General features: G+C 33.2%; 1 protein-coding gene and 1 long non-coding RNA gene across 2 annotated transcripts in view; one reads left to right on the forward strand and one right to left on the reverse strand.

The window, feature by feature from the left end:
* LOC149490081 (uncharacterized) overlaps positions 1–25147 on the reverse strand; it is a 417590-nt gene that overhangs the window by 133354 nt on the left and 259089 nt on the right. The gene's annotated exons all lie outside the window — the stretch shown is intronic.
* Nlg3 (Neuroligin 3) overlaps positions 1–25147 on the forward strand; it is a 129873-nt gene that overhangs the window by 48992 nt on the left and 55734 nt on the right. The window contains exon 3 of the mRNA XM_089714890.1: positions 23070–23225. Within this exon, the coding sequence (XP_089571016.1) occupies positions 23070–23225 (156 nt within the window). The remainder of the gene's footprint in view (positions 1–23069; positions 23226–25147) is intronic.

Below are 25147 nucleotides of genomic sequence, written 5' to 3' on the forward strand. Positions count from 1 at the left end.
GACAGCAAAGCAATATTCCTTTTAATGTTTGCCACTTATAAGTAACTAGATATTTTTATTCTGGACTAGCTGTTGCCCGCGACTTCGTCCGCGATTAGGTCGTTTTTCGTCATTCGTCGTTTAAAAAAAATACGTGACACTTTATTTTTGAATGTTCTTAATTGTCTCTTATAAAATTTAACTACATTAAAATTGAATACTCTGATAAGAAAATCTTAAAATCATCGAAAATCATAGACATCGAATATCTGAGGAAAACACGAATGAATGTGATTTAAATTCTACATTTCTTAGTAATTAAAATAATAATCTAAATTAAATTTAGATTAACAGTTTGAGCGCACCATTATAGAATATGTACCTAAGTAATAAATTACGTTAGTTTACATAGTAACTTTACTAAAAACACGATGACTTTCTTTCGCGCTCGGTACCACAAACTAAACATGTTTGTGGTACGTGGCCCGCGTCACTTTACCCCCCACGAGTTCCCCTCCGTTGCTATGCGAAAATACATTCGTCGCCCTACTGTAGGAAAAATTGTAATACTGCGGTCTGGGCGTTATAACACGCTCAGGGAATTCCTGAGTGCTGATAGACTTCCGTCTATCGGCATTTATACCAATTTTATATTAATATCACCATCTTGAGGAAAAGCTTCTAATGTCGATTTAAAACGCATATATACGGATTAACCTGATGAATTAACATGTTCTAAAATTGTGAAATGAGTTCAGTTTTAAATTCGAGAAATATTGATTTCTTGTATTCGATTATTCGTCGTAGTCGAATACAAAATATATTTAAAGAAACTTAGGTTGGCCTTCAGGCAAAAGGGATCCTATCAAATGATAAACTTGACCTTGTATCTTAAAAGTAAGAATGAAAGGAGCATCTGATAATTGTTGAGCACCAAAGGATCATTTAAAACGCAATACTATAAGAGCTAATATTGTCTAAGAACTGTTTAGATTGCACATGTTCCTCTAAAACTTAAAAGCAGTGATTTCAAAGGTTCCGGCGTATCTTCAAACGAAAGCCGACTCCTTACTCCACTTTAAAGCATTACAAAAAGAACATACTACGTTAATATCGCCTATACAGAAGATGATCTGTAATCAATTGTGAGGTTATAAGCAAACCCACTTTTATATTATTTTGTCGGACCACACCACCGAATTTGTAGATTGATCTTCTATGTTTACCTCTAAGTCATTAAGACTATGTCGAAATCTGTCTGCAATAAGACGGGCCTCTCGCTATTCGTCCGTTTAAAGAGACCAATAGTTTCAATTCTTAATCTTTCATTAAACAAACTTATTAATCGTTCTTGTCTCAAATAATGGTAATATTCGCGTCCCTACTCTAGTCATTGCTTATGCTCATGTTCATCTTCGAGAGATCGAATAATATTATGGTGCACCCTATTATTTGTCAAACGGTCTTCATATTGAGTAAAAGTTTCAGAATTCTCGAGATAAAATATGACGATCGTGATCAGCTGTGAGACGTAATTCGCTCTCCGTGAGGGTTTCTGTCTCACGGGATAGTACAATATGCCATTTGCGATCAGCTGTGAGACGTTATATATACCCTCAGTGAAGGTTTCGGTCTCACAGGATAGTACATGCCGTTCGCGGTCAGCTGTGAGCCGCAATTCTCGTTGTGAAGCGGTTTCAGGTTCGGCATAACACATGTTGTTTTCGGTCAATAGTAAGCCTCTTATCTCTAACGATCCTTGAGAACTCTTATTTCTCATTTTCTTAACTTTGCTCGAATTTCGATATATAAAGATTTTTTAGGTGGCACTGATGCGGGTGAATAAAAATTAAAACGGACTAAGAGTGTTATAATCTCAATCATCATCATCAATACATATAATAAAATTGTGGAAAAGTGATGTCTGTACAATTAAAATATGTAGAAAAAAATTAGCAGGTGTTATTATTATCGAGAAATCGAGAGAAACCATTTTTTTCTCTTAAAACTCCCCCCTCCCACTTCCCGAACTCCGATTGACCGTAATTTATTTTTCCTTACATTTTTATCATATCCTTTTCTAATGGGTTTCATCCTACTGCGATTTTTTTTTGTTTCAAAAATTATCTACCCTGGTGTATAGGTAAATTTTCCACATAAAATGTCCTTTAAATTATGTCGTATTATATTTTTAACCCCCGACGCAAAAAGACTGGTGTTATGTGTTTGACCGCTATGTATTTCTGTGTGTGTGTGTGTGTGTCTGTCTATGGCACCGTAGCTGGCTAACAGGTAAACCGAATTAGATGCGGTTTTTTTTGTTAGGCAGAATATTTTCCGACGCTGGTTCTTAGATAAAGTGTATCAAAATTGGTTCATCCACTTATTATACCTACATAGGGGTAAAAGTGGGAATGAAAAAAATGAAAGTTATAATTTATTTTTAAAGATCGTCGGGAAGTTTATGAAATTATTTATTCCTTTTTCTATACACTTTTCTTCGTCTAAACGGTTTAGTTACGTGCTCTCTCTCTCTTCAGCCTTTAGTTACGTGCGTGAGACAGGAAAGATCTAATTTGGATTTGTTTCTGGATTTGATAAAAACTGAGTATCGATTAAGCTGATCAGTGGCTACTGGCTACACCATAGATTATTAAAAACATCCGTTTAAGAAAGGAAGGAAATAGAATTTGCTCCTCTCCCCCCCCCCCTGGTTCCTAAAAAATAATATGACATAATTTAAAAGAAATTTTACGTAGAATTAGTTAGGCATTTCTTTTTTGATTTTCGATATTATATACTAATCATAATTTTTAATTACAATATGTAGTAACTATTTGGTATAGGTTAGGCATTTCATTTCTTGATTTTCTTTAATAATTTGGTACGTAAGTTTTTTAGCTCAGTTTAGTAAGAAATTTTAATAACAATTCTTTTAATTATTTATGGTAGTACAACAGTACAGTATGGTTGTACGTATTTACTCAATAATTGTATGTTAAGTAGTAATTCAGCATGGGCGTAGCCACGGTGGGGCTGGGTGGGGCGCTTACCCTGGCTTTGATCTGGTAGGTACTAATTGTGAAGGGGAGTGGGCGTGGGCGTGGGATTGGGACTGAACGTGGCATATGGCGTGGGAGTGCGAGTGGGCGCGGGAGTGGGAGCATGAAAATAAAAATGATTTTTTATTGTTGCCCCACCCTGAGCCCATGGTCATAGGTCCCATAGTCACTATTCCACGCGGACGAAGTCGCGGGCACAGATAGTAGACAAATATAATCAGAAAGCTTTGAACTCCTAAGCTCAACCATAAAAGATAGACATTTATGATGTCGGGAGATATTTTTTATATAATATGGAGAACATTTCTTTCATACTTGATTTCTGTGTAGCTTTAACCATTAAGATACACGCATTAAGAACGCACACGCGACGAAAGCTTAAAAATGGAGTTGCTGCTCTGCTCACGAATATGAAAAATAATTGTACCAAGTTTCGTTTAAATCCGTCGAGTAGTTTTTGTTTCTATAACGGTTATACAGGCAGACAGACGGACAAACATTTTTGACGTCGATGTCGATCTCTAATCACCTCGTGATAGTTATTTAGGAAATATATTTCATGTGCAGAATTGACCTCTACAGATTTAATATAAGTAGGTATACATATATTTAGATTCCAATTTCCATGTAACGTTAAATTCGACTATATAATAACTAACAGACAACGCAGGTTACTCTCGTTTCCGTAAGTTGAGGCGGCTACATATTCGGTCCTAATAACATGACTTTTTGTGAACGAAACGACAGCGCGGTTTAATTCTATGGCAACACCATCAGAAAAAAGGAAATATTTTTAACTTTGAAAAAATATTATGATTTACACTATTAATACTATTTTAACATTAACACAAAATATAAGACTGTCAGTGTGTAAAAATAAATCCAGCTAGTTTCACATCACACTTATGTTTATAATTAGGTATACGACATGAAAATATATTAATTACCAAGCAATAATCATACAGATAAATACTGAACAAAAGTATTAACAGTCAAAGTATATTTTACTAACAACATGTAAATGACGAAGGAATAATAATTATCAACGAACTAACCTTTTTGTATTAGAGTCCCGCCTCGTGATCGAATTATTAAAACACGAAGATTTTTAAAAATGTAACCAATGAACACAATCAATATTAGATTAACTGTAATGGTGTCTAGTTTGACTTAAAATAATATACATCTACCCTCACTTTTAAAAATGTAGTATATTCACACGAATTATATAAGCGCATCTTATAGGGAAGGGAAGATTTATTATGGGTTAAAGAGTTAAATAAATAAATAACATAATTATATTTAAATTATTAATTTTTAACATTGTGTTTGATTTGATTTTTACGAAATCTCATAGATGGCGCTGAATCAAATTTGTCTTTATAGTACTAAGATTCATTAAACAGTTTCTCTGCCCAAATTACGTAAATGACGTAGTTTTTATAGTGTAAAGCTAGATAATAGCATGGCTTACTCAAAAACAACATTTAAACATGAGTCTTTAGATTGTACGCTGTCGTAGTACACGGAATACGTAAGAAAAGTAAAGGTTCACAGCTCCTCCCCCGGAGGTGATAGCATGATAATATGTTTAAAAAAACCTCACACGACCTGTTAGTAATATTCATGCAAAATTTGAAGTCAATCTATGCAGTACTTTTCGAGATTAGCTCGGACAAACATACAGACAAACAGACAAACAGACAAACAGACAAACAGACAAACAGACAAACAGACAAAAATTCTAAAAACTATATTTTTGGCTTCTATATCGATTATAGATCATGGATTATGTATTCTTTTAAAAAAATATTCAATGTACAGTTTTGACTTTCCTACGATTTTATTATATGTATAGATAAGTCTTCTTCACGTGGACAAAGTCACGTGCGTCATTAATTCTATAAATAATGAATGTTTATCAAGCCCTTTCAAAACATAATTTACAACAAAACCAACGTCATCTCCAGACATTTCAAAATTTACATTATTTAATATAAAACAGTATAACAAAGGTCTGATTTTATTTGACTAGCCGTTCGCTCGTCTAGACTGCAGTCTTATCTTTTTCATTAGTACCGTCTCGCTAGTTTTTAGTGATTAACCACGATATACATTGTTTGTACCTCATTCTTAGTATTTTCTGTATCTGTTTATGGTCTAACGTACTTGTTTTAGTGTCTAAGCTTTTTAGATGTACTTACACGCTGTAAGAAATAAACAAAGATTTTTAATTTTGTTTTAAGGATAACTGAGACAGTATGTTTTTAATTCGAGCACTTAATATCCTGATATTATAGAAACGAAAAATAAACTTTAAGCTATATACACGGTGTCCCACTATTGATATACTAAGCGCGAAGGGACTTGTAGTTTTACATTCACTGATCACGTAAATAATATAACAACAAAATTACGTCAAAAAAAAAAGATTTTTTTACGTACTCAGCGTATGCAAAACTATAGGCTCCTAAGAAGTATTAAAATTTTAAATAATTAATCAATTTTTAGTAGTATGTCATTTGAAAATAAATCTTACTAATTTATAAACAAAAATATTTAACGTAATTAGATTCCCCATGACTCCACATTGTATTTGTTTCTATGTAAACGCCTAATTGATTGTCGCATACTGAAATAAATAAAGATTATTTTTAACCGTATCTCATTTCATTTCCACATTCCGTGACGTGATTAGGGGAACAAAAGCAATCTTAATGAGATGCTTCCTAGAGGGTAACCATATCTAAGCAATATTATTTCCAGTGTGGGAAAGTGATGGCGCTATACAATCTATATAGCGCTGTCTTTTTTCCACACTGGTTTTGTCGAATGTCGAAACGTTTAATCTTTATGATGTATTTGGTGAATTTAACTTTGAATACGAGATGTGATGTTGTTTGTGTAATGAAGGAGATAAAATTATAATTTAAAGACTTATACAAGGGTTAGAATAAAGAACTGATGTTAAAATATGTGTGTTTTTTTATTTATAGTTTATACACATTTTTATGATGCGTTATTTTGATAAAAGATTATTTTAACCAAGTGAGTACTTGCCGATTTAAAATATTAATTCCGTGATAAAATGAAATTAAATAAAACGAGTACGAGTTAAATGATGAAAAATTGTAAGTGTGTATTTTATGCTTAGCCTAATAAGTAGGTTTTCAATTAGAGCTGCAAATAGTTCGTATGCTCGTGCGATCCACGTGGTAGAAAGTAGGCTATAGTTTATTCTGGGTCATTATATCGATTATTCTTATGTGTTTAGTGGTTTATGCGTGGTAGATCATCTCGATATCTTTTATATGGATGAAAAAGGAATAAAGTATAGCCTATGTGACTTAGAAAAAATGTAGCGTTCTCTTGGTGGAAGATTTTTTACCTCGGTCCTTTAACCCATTGAGCCCCGAACGGCCCGATCGGTCCACGACACAATAGATTTTCTATTGTGTCTGTGATTCCGGGGCCTGAGTTGAATTTTCGTCTGTTAACATGACAAACATACATCAAATGCTTCTTTTTAATCGTCAAAACTTTAAACTCGTCCATTTTTAGTCCAACTAATTAGTAGTTAAGATTATTATTATTTTGATTCAATACTTCAATGTTATTTGTGGCAGTAGTCACTATGTAATGAGATAATTAAAAATTCGTTTAGAAATGCAATTCATTCATTATTTCATTACAAACACCTTCAAAAGTCTAAAAATACCTACAAACACTATCTCTACATTTCTAATAGAACGTTCTAGAACGAAAATCGAACCAGAAATTCAGTTCAACTGAGGGTTATAAACAACCGCCATTGCATTTGCATACCACTGTATTTATTTCATGTCGCTCGGACTGATCACCTGCGCTGTGGAATTATCAAAAGTCCATCACAAACTAGCCGGGTTGTAAATCAGCAATTGTCGCTTTGATCGCTTTTCAGTATTCAATCATTGGGTATGGTGTGATGTTGTGAATGACGAAGTTTGTTCGTTTGATCCAAATTGCTGGATTTATTTCGATGATATTGTTATGATTAAAGAGAGATATAGGGTGTTCAGTGGACTAGAAAAAATACAAATAAGCAGATTTTTATAACCTCAAATATTATAAGTATTATATTGCAATGGAACGAAATCTATTAAAAATAATTAAGCAAAAGAAAGTCTATGTATTTCTATGAGTAAGAAATACTTAGTTTTGGTGATTTACAAATTTCTAAGCATGTCTGACATTGTGATTAATTTTATTATTAAAAATCACATAAAACCCCACTAATATTATTTAACCCCTAAATAATCCAAGATTCTTAGATTTATCTACATTGTATACATTTAACCACACACGAATTCAAGCAAACTTAATTCTAACAAATAATTCTTATCCGCAACACGGTTTCAAACTTTTTGTTATTTCACTTTAAAATATACGAAGGAAAGACTGATTTATCCCTATCCATCACCCAGATAAGCGCGGGTTTATTCTTCCTGATGTATTCGTTCTAGAGTTTTAGATAATGACAAAAACTTTTGCTTAACAATGTAAGACATGATAACTTACACTTTATCGGATTTTATGCGTGAATTTGTAAATTATTACCTTACTAGCGGTCCGCCCCGGCTTCGCCCGTGGTACATATTTCGCAATAATAGGTAGCCTATGTTCTTTCTCAGGGTCTAAAGATTGTCTGTGACAAATTTCATCAAAATCTGTACTGTAGTTTATGCGTGAAAACCATACATACATACATACAAACCATTCCTCTTTATAATATTAGTATAGATTAGAATGATAGTGCGGTTCTCTAGTAGGTATATCTTAGTACCTATATCTTTTTTGTTATTGTTATAAGTTTTAAGGGCGAAGCCGCGGGCGGAAAGCTAGTTAACAATATACAAAAATACACTAAGAGGAAATAAAAATGCCATTAGGAATTACAAATATTAGAGAAATTACTAGAATAGGCTGAATAAAAAATTCGATAGCGTAATCTTTATTTTTCGTAAGAGCTATAAGTACTTCGTTTAAATAACAACATCAATTATTATATAAAATATGTCTGAAATAAGTTTTTAATTTACATTTTTATTTGTATCGAGTTTAAGTGTCAGGGCTGTCATCAACAAGAAACGAATTAAAATTTTATGAGCATTAGAAGTAAAAACAATTATGTTTGCACAAATTTCCCTCAAATGAAACAAGTCTGAGATTTTTTAATTTACAAAATGACCTACTTCCTTTTATGTGCTCAGAATTTCATCAAGTTACAAAAATAAACAGCTACTTATAAAATATTGCGTTAAAATGTTCACTTTGTAAAAGTTGGTGTGAATTTATTTTTGTGTAGAATATGTTTTGTGTTATAAAAGTTTTAGTGGAAGTAAAATCTTATTAGTTTCTAAAGTGCATATTTATATAACAACTAGCTGTGCAACTCGGCTTCGCCTGTCCTGTTGAAGATAAATAATACTAACTCTGAAACCTTTGTAGGTCGATGCATAACACTTTGATGAAGATCATCAATGATCAAATGCATGGTTTACGATTTTTTAAAGGACATACAGACAAACATTCATTTTATACGTATATGTATACAGATTACAGATGTGTTATGGATACACAAAAACACACTAAGAGGAAATACAATGCCATTAGTAATAACACAAAAAGTAATAAGTATAGGTATGTATGTATGTATGTTTATTTCTTTGTCACGCAATGTAGCGTAAAGCGCTTTATGGAATTAAGTAGATACGTCGTTAAAGTCATTGTGTGTGTGTGTCTGTGTGAATGAAATTAAATCTGAATGATTTTTCGCACTTTGGAGTACCGAGTATATACTTGCACAGGTATACAAGTACATATGGGTAGGTAACCTACTAGACTTTTTTTCAATTTTTTTTCTATAAATAGATTTAAAATGATTCAAGTTTAGGTGTTTATTTATAAATTCAACGCTTTCAACTACTTAGTTTATTCATTTGTTATACCTTCTTTTAAACACCTATTCTATCTTCTTAAAGCAGAATGAATTCTTCTTTTTCTTAAAAGAATAGTATTCTAAGAATAATATTCTCACCCTCGGATAAGCTCTTACATAAGCACGAAATAAAGAATTTATTACCCAAAGTTAACGAAAAACACGATGGTCATTTAACGTATTAGATCAACCATATTGCCTTCTTGTCTCTTTTATTGCCGATTAGTTTCTGATAATAAAAATAATAGATACTTACTAGCTAATCCCCGCGGTTTCACCCGCATTGCTCCGCTCTTGTTGATCTTAGCATGATGATATATAGCCTACAGCCTTCCTCGATGAATGGGCTATCTAACACCGAAAGAATTTTTCAAATCAGACCAGTAGTTGCTGAGATTAGCGCGTTCAAACAAACAAACAAACTCTTCAGCTTTATTAGTGTAGATAAGTTTCTGATAATAAAAATAATAGATATTACAAACTCAAGAGCCACAATCAAAATATTAGTTAGTTATTAGTTTTGAGAGCGTAATCAAAGTTCAGTGTTGTTTTTGGGTTCCGTCGAGTGCCCATTCTATTGTGTTGTTTAATTTATTTGTTTATCAAATTTCTAACTGAGTATTTTCAATATCGAACTTGTGCAAATTTAATTTGATTTTCGATGGTTGTTTTGAATGTGCAAATTAATATTTGAGTGTCTTGTTGTTGTAGCGATAAGTGTTTTTATTACTATATGAATTAATAACTGAGGATAAGTTGTGTAGAATGAAATTATTCATATTTGGTGGGTAGGTTTATTAAAATTATGTTTATTTAAACCGTTTGGGGTGGAGTTTTGAAAAATATTATTTTGTGTCGCTAATCGCTCTCTACCCTTCTTTATTATGTTTTCTTTTATCTCTTATCTTTCTCAATGCACAAATTACTCAGAATTGATTCAGCTTTTTCTTGTAGCAATGGGCGCATATACATTTAAATGGGATACATTCTTATCCCATTAAAATGTCGATATTATAGACGAATATCTATAAAAATGTGGAAGAAACATCATCGTGCTAACGCTTCATTGGCTAAATTGAGCAAATGAATTCTGAAAAATATTTCAAACTTGTCTTCACTAAAATGGAGAAAATAAAAATAATAAAACGCAAAATATTCCATCCTTTGTTTCTTATTGACTTTAAACTGATGGACAGACTGCTAGGTACGAAATAAAATCTCTTACTGTATTTTAAAACCATTCATTTTCCGATTGAGTTTTTGATGTTACTACCTTTTGTTTTGGTTACCTAAACTATCATTAAATAGTATGAGACAAAGTCGCTTCCCGCGTCTGTCCATTTCTATGTATGTTTAGATCTTTAAAACTGCGCAACAAATTTTGATATGTTTTTTTATAGATACAGTGGTTCTTGAGGAAGGTTTTAATATATAATTTAAGTTTTATATACAGCGGGCAAAGCAGCTATCGGAGTTTTAGATAAAAAGGCTAAAACAATTCCGGCTTATTTACTAAGTTTGCATTTTAATTACTTTCTTTGGTATTGGCCTATTAACAACTATATCATTTACAAGACAAACGTCAAAATCTAAAGATACCTACGTAAGGCATTAGAGTGGAAAAGGACACATAATACTGGGCCAAGTTCTCGCCCTAGAAGCCACCACATTCGCTCTAATGAATAACTTGAATAGTTACCTCACCATACCTATTATTTGAGGTACGAAAATGCTAGTCTGCTATTAAATCAAATCATATTTATTTGTAATGTAAATATGTAAAATAAAATATCATTATTTTTACAAAAAAACTTATCCAACTACAATGATCAGAACTGGACAAAATTTTATTTATTTTAATTAGACCAACGGAAGGCTTTCGAATAAAAAAAGAATCATCAAAATCGATTCACGCAGTCGATAGTTCTGAGGTAACAAACCCAAATAAAATACAGTCGAATTGAAAACCTCCTTTTTTGAAGTCGGTTGAAAAATACGGTAGGAAACTGGAAATTTTCAAACAAGAACTTCAAACGAAAACGTAATGACTTCAAAATATTCAAATTGAAGTATTTTTCACGTTGAAGAATATTTTTAACGCAGCGAAGGTGGCAATTTGTAAGGCCTTTAGATTTTATGTGAAATAAAATCCCTCGTATGGTGTCATTATTCACTTTTGATCCGCGGTATCTTTTAAGTATCTATAAATTATATTAGATGCAACCCCATTTTGTCCTTTTACCAGGGACAAATATGTTTTAGAAAGTATTTTATGGTCAAGCTAATTTAGTAATTTTATATTATAAAGATCTCGTTAATATAGTAGGATGAAAAACTTGAATGGCATGCAAAACTTTAATGCAGATCAAGAACTCAAACTGTGGCAAATAATCTATAAAATATTTTGTAACAAATTCGTTGTGTTACTCCAATGCAGATTGTTGTTTATCATCGTTTATTTTCACATAACGTTCTTCTAAATAACCACCATCAATCATCATAACGAACACTATTAAACTTAATACTAACATCAAATCAACAAAAACTAAAACCCGTATAAAGTATCATTTGGTCGAAAACTCTATGCCCTTGTTTCCAGGGCAATTGTCGACACATTCCCTCCAAGATTACGCATTAAACGCTCAGATAAAGATGGAGTATAAAAAGTAAGTGTCCACGTACCAACCACAGTATAAAGAGAGAAGTAGGTCGACTGCCGGCGTTTAGGAGCGCATGGTACCTGAACTCGCGAGACTCAGGGTTGTCACGTGTCACGTTGATATTTTAAATCTATATATATAAAAGAAAGTCGTGTTAGTTACTCCACTTATAACTCAAGAACGGCTGAACCGATTTAGCTGAAAATTGGCAGGGAGGTAGTTTAGAGGCAGGAGAAGGACATAGGATACTAAATATGTACCACGGGCGAAGCCGGGGCGGACCACTAGTAATTGTATAAAAAAACAACGACCGCTCACACGAGGCTCTGCCCTCACGTGACCGGTGACACGGACCATAGCATGAACCGTGCGGCGTTGTTTGCGTGCGTCAAGCTCGCGTACGTACATGAACGGGGGGCGTGGCCAAGTGTACCTACAATGTACAATGTGCATACATGAAGATGTATCTTTGTTCGAAGATAACTTACTGTTCTCTTTATACTATGGTAAGTGTCCACGTACTAAGAGCGATGGCCACGGGACGCCATTTCATTAAAGTCCCCATTTACAAAATGGCGTCGCTCACCCGCAATCCTGCGTTTTATTTTTCTCTAGGATTCGTAAGTGAACCGCATGGGTAATAATAAATCCTGTTTGATGTTGGATGTGTGTTTCTCATTGTTATTTTCATAATATAAACAAATATTTGACAGGCAAGATTAGATTTTTTGTTTGTTTGTAAAACTTATAGGCCCATTTTGAACATCTTATACCAGTCGTTCAACACATCATAATTGAGTTAGATAAGCTATATTAGTAGTAGGTAAATATTTATCAATATTTTTAAGTGGGACAAATCCGGGAAATAATGCGCTATTTACTACATAATTTTATACGTAGTAGGTACGAATGGTTAAACAATTCACAATAACAATATATCGAAAGTTGTAGGCGCGGGACATATACAAGCGGCGCGGCGCGCATCGGGCGCACCGCGGGCGCACTGCCGGCGCGCCGCGGGCGCGCTTTTGGCGTCCGAAAATGATATTTATATAGAGTGGTTAAATGCATTTTCTTCATGCATAATTTAGTAAAATTATGTTTTTTGTGCTAAAAGAGATTAACATTAATTTGAAAGTAACGATTTTGTTTTGATAATTCCTTGTAAGTAAATAGCGAGGATAACCCCACGATTGCAAATATATCTTTGTTGAAAATGTTGGAATTTACTTGGAAAATTTTATAGTACTTTTAAAGTAATTTTAAAGTAGTACTGGTGTAATGATGGAAGAAAAGAAGGTTAAAATAACACAAAATTTATATTGTACTAGCGGTCCGCCCCGGCTTCGCCCGTGGTACATATTTCGCAATAAAAGGTAGCCTATGTTCTTTCTCAGGGTCTAAAGATTATCTGTGCCAAATTTCATCAAAATCGGTCCAGTACCTAGTTTATGCGTGAAAACCATACATACATACATACATACATACATACATACATACATACATACATACATACATACATACATACAAACCTTTCCTCTTTATAATATTAGTATAGATAAAATATGGTTTTCAAACACAGGTTTACATTTAAACCATATAAATCTTATCATTAAAATCTCAGTTCAAAAGTATTTACAGTACTGATCATTCCACAATATTATTACAATTACAAATAAATAAAAAACACAATCAAAATCAGGATTATCTTTATTTCTGACATTGTAAATACATGGGAACTTTCATTATGCTCTTCTTCATTTTCACTTTCCCTACTGCCATCACCTGTGTAAATCATTTCATCGATTAATTCAATTCACCTTTAAAAACAAAACGAAGAAGGGTATGTAATAGCAGCTCTATATAATTCCACACAGAGAGAACACATTTTTGACTGACAGGCTACCGTCTCCTACCACCCGATTTGTTTTTGATTGTGTATGACCGTGAATTGACCTCTATTTGGATGCGATGGGGGAAGCGCGCCTGCGGTACGCCTGCGGTACGCCCGCGGCGCAACCGTGGCGTGCCGCCTCGTCGCCTTTCCAAAATTCTTTCATACAAAATGTATAAGAAGGACGTCGTGCAAAACAGATTCAAGAGGTGCGCTTATGGCACGCCCGCGCCCGCGCCGCTTGTGTTTGACCCGCGCCGTAGGATTAATGAGGCATGTGTGTTTTATCGGTATTTCAAAATTATTAATCAGCCAAAAAACCTAGGTATTTATTACGCTTTTGCTTTATATTGGTTTAATAATAAATAGAATAAGACTTATTATACAATTAGGTACCTTTGTTGTAAAAATCAGTTTGGAAACTTGCTCTTACCGGGAAAAGATCACTGTATTTTTATATTAATAAATGTAATAACTAATAATGGTATCTATAACATAACATCATACGATGTGTGAATCAAAATAATAAAATATGTTTGTCTTTCTGTCTACCACGAAAACTTGGCTTGAGTTTGAGTTTGAATTTATTCTGACTGATTTTACACTAGCATAATATAGGCGATGTTGTAAAGATTTTTGCTAACTTCTTCCTTTACTTTATATGTTTGAATAAAATAGTTTGTCCGCAAAAACACACATTAAAATCAGTCACAAACAACAGCAAATTATTTTCAAATGATTCATAAAAGCACGCGAAGCACCAAATCAGGTTAAATTGGATATCAGCTGATTGAAGCCATTTATAATCCAGAACCAAATTACGGCTAAATAGAATACAAATTATCCCATTATATATTACAATATATATTTTGGGTTCATGATACGTCGCAAGGGCTTTTCAGACGTGAGTGAGGTAGACATATTACTACAATACACGAATCAACCTTTCCTTACAATTTACTACTATGTGAAGGCGGCAAAACCTCAATAGAATTGACAATGTTGGGTCGAATTTATTTTTGTATCTTTGCTGTTTGATTTTGGTATTTGATGTAAGTATACAATACCTAAGGAATTTGTTTGGTTATGTTTGAATGAGCTATTTCTGTGAAGTAAAAGGTAATCATTGAAAGTTATTTTTGCGTTGGATAGTTTATTTATGGAAGCAGTTTATAGGCTATAAAAGATCTCGCTAATATCAATACGCCTAATCGAATGAAATGAAAATATTTCTATTGGGAGCATACAAAGTTGTGTGTTCCAGGTAATCTAGAGGCTCTATATTTCATGAAATATTTAGATAATTTAAGAACTCCGTCAGCGGTTGACTGATTTTGATAAGTTTTAGAAGAGAATGAACAGGTATAAAACGAAAGGTTGATAGTTTTATCCGGTCACTATTATTAATGGTGTACCATTACAAATAATGTGTTAAAAGTCCCCATCGATCGACGATCTCATGTGTGTTTCGACAGTTTAAAACTTATTCAGAAAATTGTAGATTTTCTTGTATTTATCGACAACGGTAAGCTTCATCGAAAAGTACTTCAAACGAAAGTTGTAAATGACAAAATTCTCCATAAATTTTCTCCATAATTCTATTCGTAATTTATGTTATAATTGAACTAAAAACTTGATAAACCTTTTTGAGAGGTATCAGGATTTCTGTATGTGTCACTAATACCCAAAACCTTTTACAAAACAGTAAGTAAAGAAACAACCCTCTCAAGGTGACTGGATTTTATTTAGAACTAGCGGTCCGCCCCGGCTTCGCCCGTGGTACATAATATTTACGTTTTCTCTACATAAGAACCATCCTCGTACTTCAAGGAATATAATAAAAAAAGAATTATTGAAATCGGTTCAGCCGTTCTCGAGTTATGCGCTTACCAACACATTTTGCGATTCATTTTTATATATAAGAAGATATAACGTTTCATTTTGCTCCAAGGCTATTCCTACCCCAAATGAAGCAAAGTAAAACCAGTGGATGAATAAATTATATTTTTAGTATTTGCACGCCGGTTTATATTTTTCTGTGAGTTTAGTGAACTTTTTATAAATATACACTTAAATGGTAGTATTAGTTAGTATTTTGTAGTCGCAAGTGCTCTAAATATTAAAACTTTTAAATTCTCTGAGAATAATATTTTATGTATTGTGTTCGTGTGTGTGTGTGTGTGTGTGTGTGTGTGTGTAACCGTATGCTTATGTGGGAGTGTGTATACATACCTAATATATATAATATATAAATACCTACTCCCATGCCTGGTGCTATGAAACCTTCCCCAAATCCCAGTTACCCTATACATATATGTGTGCTAAATTTTATTGTAATCGATTCAGCAGTATTTACGTGAAAGAGTAACAAACACACACACACATCCTCACAAACTTTCGCATTTATAATATTAGTAGGTATGATAGGATAGGATAGGATGTTCAACGTGCGCCTGGAGGACTAATAATCTACATCTTTTAAAAATATCCTTATACATATAATTCACATGTATATTAAACCTTGAGCCATCTACAAACGTGTGTATATAATAGATATCTAGCACGGACATGTATCAAGATAGACTAAGCGAGTGTATGTACTTCCCGTGTCCAAACTACGTTATTGAAACTTACTTGACGCTGGCCTACACTCAGTCCGCGCTTGCAGTTCGCCAAGGAAAGACGTGAAGCTGAATAAAGTAAAATGCCGAATTGCGCCGTTATAAACTGTAGAAACTCCACAGCTGTGAGTGGCCAAGTTAGCAGAGATGTTTCCTTCCACCGGTAAGTAATTTTCTAATCAGAATATGCACTATTTATTTTAAAATCAAATAAAGAATATTTGTGGAAAACGATCGTGACAAACACGGATACCAAATCATACGAAATGATTCGGAATACATTGCGGCTTTTACTTGGCACGGTAAAGATCGCGTCGTATGATAACAAGCAATGAATAGCGTCTTCTCATTTTTCTGTTCTCATTTTTCTGTCCAATTTTGTGGTTAGTGATGTTCATTTGATGCAACAGTTCTCGATTCTAATCGATTTTATAATCGAACAGAAAAATGATAATTTGTAGGAGCAATTTTTCAGAAAAAAAGGCATAGATTTTTTTTGTCATTTAATACGACTTGACCTAGAACTTTTAAGTATTTTAATACAAAGGTACTAAAAATAAATATTACGACATGGACGCCATTAGTTAAAGTGTCATCTTGGGAGTTTTTTAAGAAAACTCCTTATTGCTTAGACTATGTTTGTTTTTTCAGTTTTCCAAGTAACCCGAACATAAAAGGAAAATGGATCGATGCAACGGGACATAAAGATTGATTGATTGACAGTTTCATTACTTTCTTTCGATGGCCTCTCTAGTACGTAGTACATGGTAACTCAATGGGCATATGTAAGAAAAAGCTAAAACACATTAGTTTACTTGTTAGAATATTAAAAGGTTTATAACTTTATTTTATCATCCCTCTGTCTATGGTAATTATCATTTTTCTGTCTTGAATCGATTTAGTAATCGATTACGATTCATTTATTTGACTACCTCTTAGACATAGATCTAGTTTGATCTGATTTCTTTCGATTTACTTCGATGGGATAGGACGATACTAGAATCGCCGCGCGAGTGGCGGCCTAATCGATTTAGCGTAAAATGAAATTAACATCACTAAAAAGCGCTCGTGACGTCATAACGCGTCAAGGTCAGTACAAAAAATATGACACGCTTGGTTTTCATACAGATCGCGGTACTTGCGTTGTCTACTTAAATATACATGTCTGTGATATCTAGCTAATTGATAAATTGATTATAATCCTCAGCATATTCATTACTCGGCTTGTTACTCAGAATTCCACATGTAAATCACTCCTTCGATCAATTGATGCTATATGATACCTGTTTGTGCTTGATTAAACTCCTATTAGCGATTAATTTACCATATTAATAATAATTAATTGTTTAAGTATGATGGAATTTATCTATATCTATATATACATATAATAAAATCGTAGGAAAGTCAAAACTGTACATTGAATATTTTTTTAAAAGAATACTTGATCCATGATCTATAATCGATATAGAAGCCAAAAATATAGTTTTTAGAATTTTTGTCTGTTTGTCGGTTTGTCTGTTTGTCTGTTTGTCTGTATGTATTTCCGGGCTAATCTCAGAAAGTACTGCATAGATTTACTTCAAATTTTGCATGAATATTCCTAAGAGGTCGGGTGAGGATAGTTTAAACATATTATCATGATATCACCTTCGCGGGAGGAGCTGTGAACCTTTATTTTTCTTACATATTCCGTGTACTACGACAGCGTACAATCTAAAGACTCATGTTTAAATGTTGGTTTCGAGTAAGCCATGCTATTATCTAGCTTTACAAAATAAAAACTATGTCATTTACGTAATTTGGGCAGAGAAACAGTTTAATGAATTTAGTAGTATAAAGACAAATTTGAAACAGCGCCATCTATGAGATTTCGTAAAAATCAAATCAATTTACATGTTATCACTACTGAACAACTGTTGAAAATTAATAATTTAAATATAATCATGTTATTTATTTAACTCTTTAACCCATATCTTCCCTTCCCTATAAGGTGCGCTTATATTTCGTGTGAATATACTACATTTTTAAAAGTGAGGGTAGATGTTTATTATTTTAAGTCAAACTAGACACCATTACAATTAATCTAATATTGATTGTGTTCATTGGTTACATTTTTAATCTTCGTGTTTTATAAATTTATAAAGAATAGAAAAAATTCGATCACGAGGCGGGACTCGAACCCACATAATTTCGTGATCGAATGTTTCTATTCTTTATAAATTTATTATTTATAAATTTATATTTATAAAGCATTTGAATAAATAAATAAATAAAATTAAAATAAATGTCATAAAACCAAAAATATCAAATTCAATCTTCGTGTTTTGTGAATTTTCACCATGCGTTCCCACAAAAGGTAAGTTGTTACTTTTATAGGTATTTATTTTTATAATGATAGCAATTCATGTTTTTTATTGGTTTTATAATGGTTTTATATTACACTTTTAGAATGAAATAATAAAATGATGAATTCTTTTTGACTTTTACAAGATTTTGAGGTGCGTTGGGAACAGTAGTTTGTTGATAAAATTTTATATGTAAGTAGCTTTTTTTATTGATTTACAATTATTAACGTTTGATTTTTTATTTACAGATTCAATGTTCATAAAATTATATCGCCTTTGGAAGACTATTTCTGCTGACAATTTTACAACAACACTTGAAAATTGATGATTTGATGATGAAGATAGTGGCAGCAAGGATTAAGTGGAAATTAGTAATCATCCGCTTCGTCAATTTTTGACTGAAGTTAATGTCCAACGTATGGTTCAATCATTGGAAGTATCTCGGGTAATTTTGGAGGATATTTTTCAGGAAGGAGAGGAGGGGCAGCCAACCACATATCAAACTACTACGTTTTAGTACCGAAAAAAATGTTATTGCCAAATGAAACATAAATTTTGCACTCACAACTGTACAAGTTATGATTTTTATTCTGACTTTGCTGTTATCTGATTATAATATTTATCGTTATGGCTATCGAGGTACCGACCGTACTGGGATGAGAGTACATGATATTATACCTACTCATCATCCAGGATTGCTTAGAGCATTTTCACACTGAAAAAGATGTTTTCTTTGAATCGTAGTTGCTTCATTTATTTATTTTTAATCATTTTACATAATATGTTTTATATTTGCCCATTTTCATTATATTTTATAAATAAAATGGAACCAACATAACTTTGTTACGTAGGTATCATTTCTCTATTAATAATCCGTAGGCATATTTTCCGAGCACCCCATTTAAGGTGCGGTCCTGAAATTATAAAAAGTTAATGTATACTTTTGCCTAATATAAGCTCAAGATCATTTTTAGATAAAAATAACAAAAAGAACTTATTTATTAAAATTTAGTAGATAAAAGAAATTATGTTACGATTTTATAAGAAAACACAGTATATTTATTAGGCGGCGGTGATCTCTTCCAGGCAAAAGATATTCATCAGCTCAATAAAATTGAATAGTTGTTGTTAGTTATTCTTTAAATTCACTGATTGTAATGAGCATTTCCGCATGCAAGTTGTATCGTAGTTTAGATATATCATAGTTTTGACACATTACAGTTCCAACAAAACCCTCAAATTTTTGAGCAGAGTTGAGCAAGATAATTTAAAAAATGTGCTGTGTTAAGTATTATAGAAAAGGTTAGTTCGTTGATAATTATCATTTCTTCATCATTTACATGGGTGTTGTTAAATGTTAGTAAAAATAAACTTTGACTGTTAATACTTTTGTTCAGTATTTACCTGTATGATTTTTGCTTGGTAATTAATATGTATATTTTCATGTCGTATAGCTAATTATAAACATAAGTGTGATGTGAAACTAGCTGGATTTATTTTTACACACTCACAGCCATATATTTTATATTAAAATAGTGTAAATCATAATATTTTTTCACAATTAAAAATATTTCCTTTTTTCTGATGGTGTTGGCATCGAATTAAACCGCGCTGTCGTTTCGTTCACTAAAAGTGATGTTATGAGGACCGAATATGTAGCCGCCTCAACTTACGGAAACGAGAGTAACCTGCGTTGTCTGTTAGTTATTGTATAGTCGAATTTAACGTTACATGGAAATTGGAATCTAAATATATTATGTATACTTAGGTATATTAAATCTGTACATGAAATATATTTCCTAAATAACTATCACGGGGTGATTAGGGATCGACACTGATGCCAAAGAAGCAAACAGTAAAATTTTTGTCCGTATAACCGGTATAGAAACAAAAACTACTCGACGGATTTAAACGAAACTTGGTACAATTATTTTTCATATTCCTGAGCCGAGCAGTAACTCCATTTTTAAGCTTTCGTCGCGTGTGCAACCTTAATGGTTAAAGCTACACAGAAATCATGTATTCAGAAAGAAATGTTCTCCTTATTATATAAAAAATATCTCCCGACATCATAAATGTCTATCTTTTATGGTTGACTCACAATAACACGTGTAACTTCCGATAGCTTAGGAGTTCGAAGCTTTCTGATTATATTTGTCTATAACACTCTCAGTCCGTTTTAACTCAATTTTTATTTTCATGCATCAGTGCCACCTAAAAAATCTTTATCTCGAAATTCGAGCAAAGCTAAGAAAATGAGAAATAAGAGTTCTCAAGAATCGTTAGAGGTATACTCTAGGCCGAAAACAACACGTGTTATGCCGAGAACCTGAAACCGCTTCACAACGAGAATTGCGGCTCACAGCTGACCGCGAACGGCATGTACTATCCCGTGAGACCGAAACCTTCACTGAGAGGGTATAACGTCTCACAGCTGATCACGGCCGTCACATTTTATCTCGAGAATCTGAAACTTTTACTCAATATGAAGACCGTTTGACAAATGATAGGGTGCACCATAATATTATTCGATCTCTTGAAGATGAACATGAGCATAAGCAATGACTAGAGTAGGGACGCGAATATTACAATTAATTGAGACAAAAACGATTATTAAGTTTGTTTAATGAAAGATTAAGAATTGAAACTATTCGGTCTCTGGAAACGGACGAATAGCGAGAGGCCCCTCTTACTGCAGACAGATTTCGCATAGTCTTAATGACTTAGAGGTAAACATAGAAGATCAATCTACGAATTCGGTGGTGGGGTCCGACAAATATAAAAGTGGGTTTTCTTATAACCTCACAATTGATTACAGATCATCTTCTGTATAGGCGATATTAACGTAGTATGTTATTTTTGTAATGCTTTAAAGTGGAGTAAGGAGTCGGCTTTCGTTTGAAGATACACCGGAACCTTTGAAATCACTACTTTTAGAGGAACATGACGTGCAATCTAAACAGTTCTTAGACAATATTCGCTCTTATAGTAGTGCGTTTCAAATGATCCTTTGGTGCTCAACAATTATCAGAAGGTCCTTTCATGCTTACTTTTAAGATACAAGGTCAAGTTTACCATTTGATAGGATCCCTTTTGCCTGAAGGCCAACCTAAGTTTCTTTAAATATATTTTGTATTCGACTACAACGAATAGTCGAATACAAGAATTATCAATATTTCTCGAATTTAAAACTGAACTCATTTCACAATTTTAGAACATGTTTCATCAGGTTAATTCGTATGTATGCAGTTTTAAATCGACATTAGAAGCTTTTCCTCAAGATGGTGATATTAATATAAGATTGTTATAAATGTCTATCGGCACTCAGGAACTCCCTGGGCGTGTATAACGCCCAGGCCACAGTATTACAATTTTTCCTACAGCAGGGCGACGAATGTATTTTCGCATAGCAAAGGAGGGGAACTCGCGGGGGGTCAAGTGACGCGGGCCACGTACCATTAACATGCTTAGTTTGTGGTACCGAGCGCGAAAGAAAGTCATCGTGTTTTTGTTTTGTTACTATGTAAACTAACGTAATTTAATACTTAGGTACATATTCTATAACGGTGCGCTCAAACTGTTAATCTACATTTAATTTAGATTATTATTTGAAATACTAAGTAATGTAGAATTTAAATCACATTCCTTCATGTTTTCCTCAGATTTTCAATTTTCTCCGATTTTAAGATTTTCAGAGTGTTCAATTTTAATGTAGTTAAATTTTATAAGAGACAATTAAGAACATTCAAAAATAAAGTGTCACGTATTTTTTTTAAACGACGAATGACCTAAAACGACGTAATCGCGGACGAAGTCGCGGGCAACAGCTAGTTTTGAAATAAAATAATCAGTGAGGTGGGCTTCAATTCTATATTTTGTTTATATATACAAGGAGTTATTAAGTCTAATATAGGATTTTTGGGTACTTTTTTGTACTATATTATTTACTTTAAAGATGCTGCATTGGTTCTGTTGCTTACCTTTAAAATTGGGCTGTTTGAAGTGTAAAATAGCCCATTTCAAAGGTAAGTACAATGGTCCTAGAGAACACTTTTGCACGAATCAAATCGTGTTTTAAATTGATTTGCATAACATCATCAGCTTTGTCCAAATCACTATTAAGTCATATTTAATAACCAAACAATTTCAACTTTATATTATAAGAAATGCCTATGGAATATCGCCCTACCCTTATAGGCATGTCCCTGTAAGAACAGATTCAGATCGATGATCCTACTATTACAATGCGAACATAATATTATTTTAATGCGAAAGTTTGTGAGGATGTATGTATGTGTATGTGTATGTTTGTTACTCTTTCACGCAAATACTACCAAACCGATTGCAATGAAATTTAGCACACATATAGAGAGTAACTTGGATTAACACAAAGGATAAGTTTTATCCCGGAAATCCCACGGGAACGGGAACTATGCGGGTTTTTCTTTGAAAAAGCGGGCGCAGCCGCGGGCGGAACGCTAGTGACCTATAATGAGTGTTGAAGATGATACTAATTTACCTTCCTCTCCAGCAGGAGTACGGGACGCAGTGGCCAGGTACCCAGTGCTGGTCTTCGTCCATGGTGAGAGCTATGAGTGGAGCTCTGGGAACCCGTACGATGGCACCGTGCTCGCGTCGTACGCTGGCCTCGTGGTTGTGACGATTAACTATAGATTGGGGATCTTGGGTAAGTTCTAAGTAGTTCATTGTATTCTAGTTTCTGTGCCTTTTTCTTTTCTTGTAGGCAACAGCCATAACCTCAGTTGCCACCGGGTAAGGCGTTTGCTCTCTAATATCATAAAAAAATAAAGAGTACCTAATATAGATGGTTTTATCATATTCACAGTGTGATGAGGTATTCATTATTAGGGCCATGATGTTTGGGTAAGGAATCGAATATTTTACAGGTTCGTTTAACTGGGCAATAAAAATCAAAATCTTATGTTATTTATTTTTATTGCTAAATTAATTGAACTGTTATTGTTGATGCTAGATAAATCAGCTAACCAAAAACATATAGATTGTACTAAAATTATTTGGAATTAACATGATAATAATCTGCTATATAAACCGGTCTCCAACATATTTCTCTGTTTTTATATTACACATGAAATCAAACCTTGCACATTAATACAACCAACAAAAGCATTCCTTGATCGATTTCCTAATACCCCAATACAAACAGATTTGGCACCGATAGCGTTTGCAAATCTTTCCTACTATTTATTTATTTAATCACTGTATCGCGTGATTCGAACCCATAACCCTCGAATGACTGTCTTTATTGCTGTAATCATCGGTTTTTGTAAATACTGACGGGCTGTGTGATTGGAAGTTTTTCTATTGAAATACGAGAAGTAATCATGGTGGAATTGGAATGTAGAGTAAAACCTTGTAAAATATATAATTTAAAAACATACGTGCTATGTTTATTGTCCTAAAATCGGGAGCATGGGGAATATTCATCTGTACTTTGAATGTTTATATAATATTGTTTTTTTTGACGTGACAACGTCTTAAAATTCGATAGAGCCGGTTGCACGCACGAAAAAACATGACTCATGCTGCGTTACCTTGCTCTGAGGCGTTCCATGTAAGGCTTGAAGTGCAAGCGAGAGCGCGGAACGAGCGACAAAGAAGCACAATCGGACGTTGTCACGTTCAACTATCGTCAGTAAACCGACTTTACAGACAACCAATTTTCTTCTATTTTTTAAAGAAAAAGTGCGTATTGTGAATTCTTATCAGACTGTAATACCGTTTTAATATTTGATAGTCTTGGTTTATTTCAGCTACTTTCATGGTATTATGTCCTATGGAATTCTACTATGGGGCAGGGCAGCAGATATAGAAACTATATTTATCTTACAGAAAAGAGCCATTCGTTCTATATATAATTTACGTGCTCGGGACTCACTAAGAGATCTCTTTAAGAATACTGGTATCCTTACTGTACCATCACAGTATATATTTAATAATATTTTGCATGTACACAAAAACGCCGACTTACACACAAGACTAGGAGATAGACACTGTTATGGCACAAGGAACAGAAATAGAATTGAAATGCCATTTTTCCGATTAGCTAAAGTGAAAAATTCATTTATGGGTCAAGGTATACGCTTTTACAATAGAATTCCTCATAATATTAAAGAGTTTAGTAGTTCTAAATTTAAAACTTATATAAAAAATGTACTAGTTCAGAGAGCGTACTACAGTATTCAGGAATATATGGACGATAAAAACCCATGGAGGGTTGTCGCGAAAAAACCACAGGACAGTTCTTTGGCATGTTATTATAATATATGATGTTACATATGTATGTATTTTGTAAAATTGTAAAACTGACATGATTTAAAAGAGCAACTATGGAGTTTCTTGCCGGTTCTTCTCCGTAGATACTGCTTTCCGAATCGGTGGTAAATTTTAAAATATGTAATGACGTTTCAAAAGTGCTTCTATAAGAAGTCTAATTGAATGAATAAATGTTTGAGTTTGAGTTTGAGTTTAAACTAATATTGTATTTACACAGGTTACAGTTAAATTAAATATATTGTGATTCATAATAAACAAAATACAATGATGCTTGTATCTTTACGTCCTAATATA

This window comes from Colias philodice, chromosome 3 (assembly GCF_061535455.1).
Source record: "Colias philodice isolate Cphi_HAF_F1 chromosome 3, ilColPhil1 Martin Lab GWU primary, whole genome shotgun sequence".
Lineage (NCBI taxonomy): Eukaryota > Metazoa > Arthropoda > Insecta > Lepidoptera > Pieridae > Colias > Colias philodice.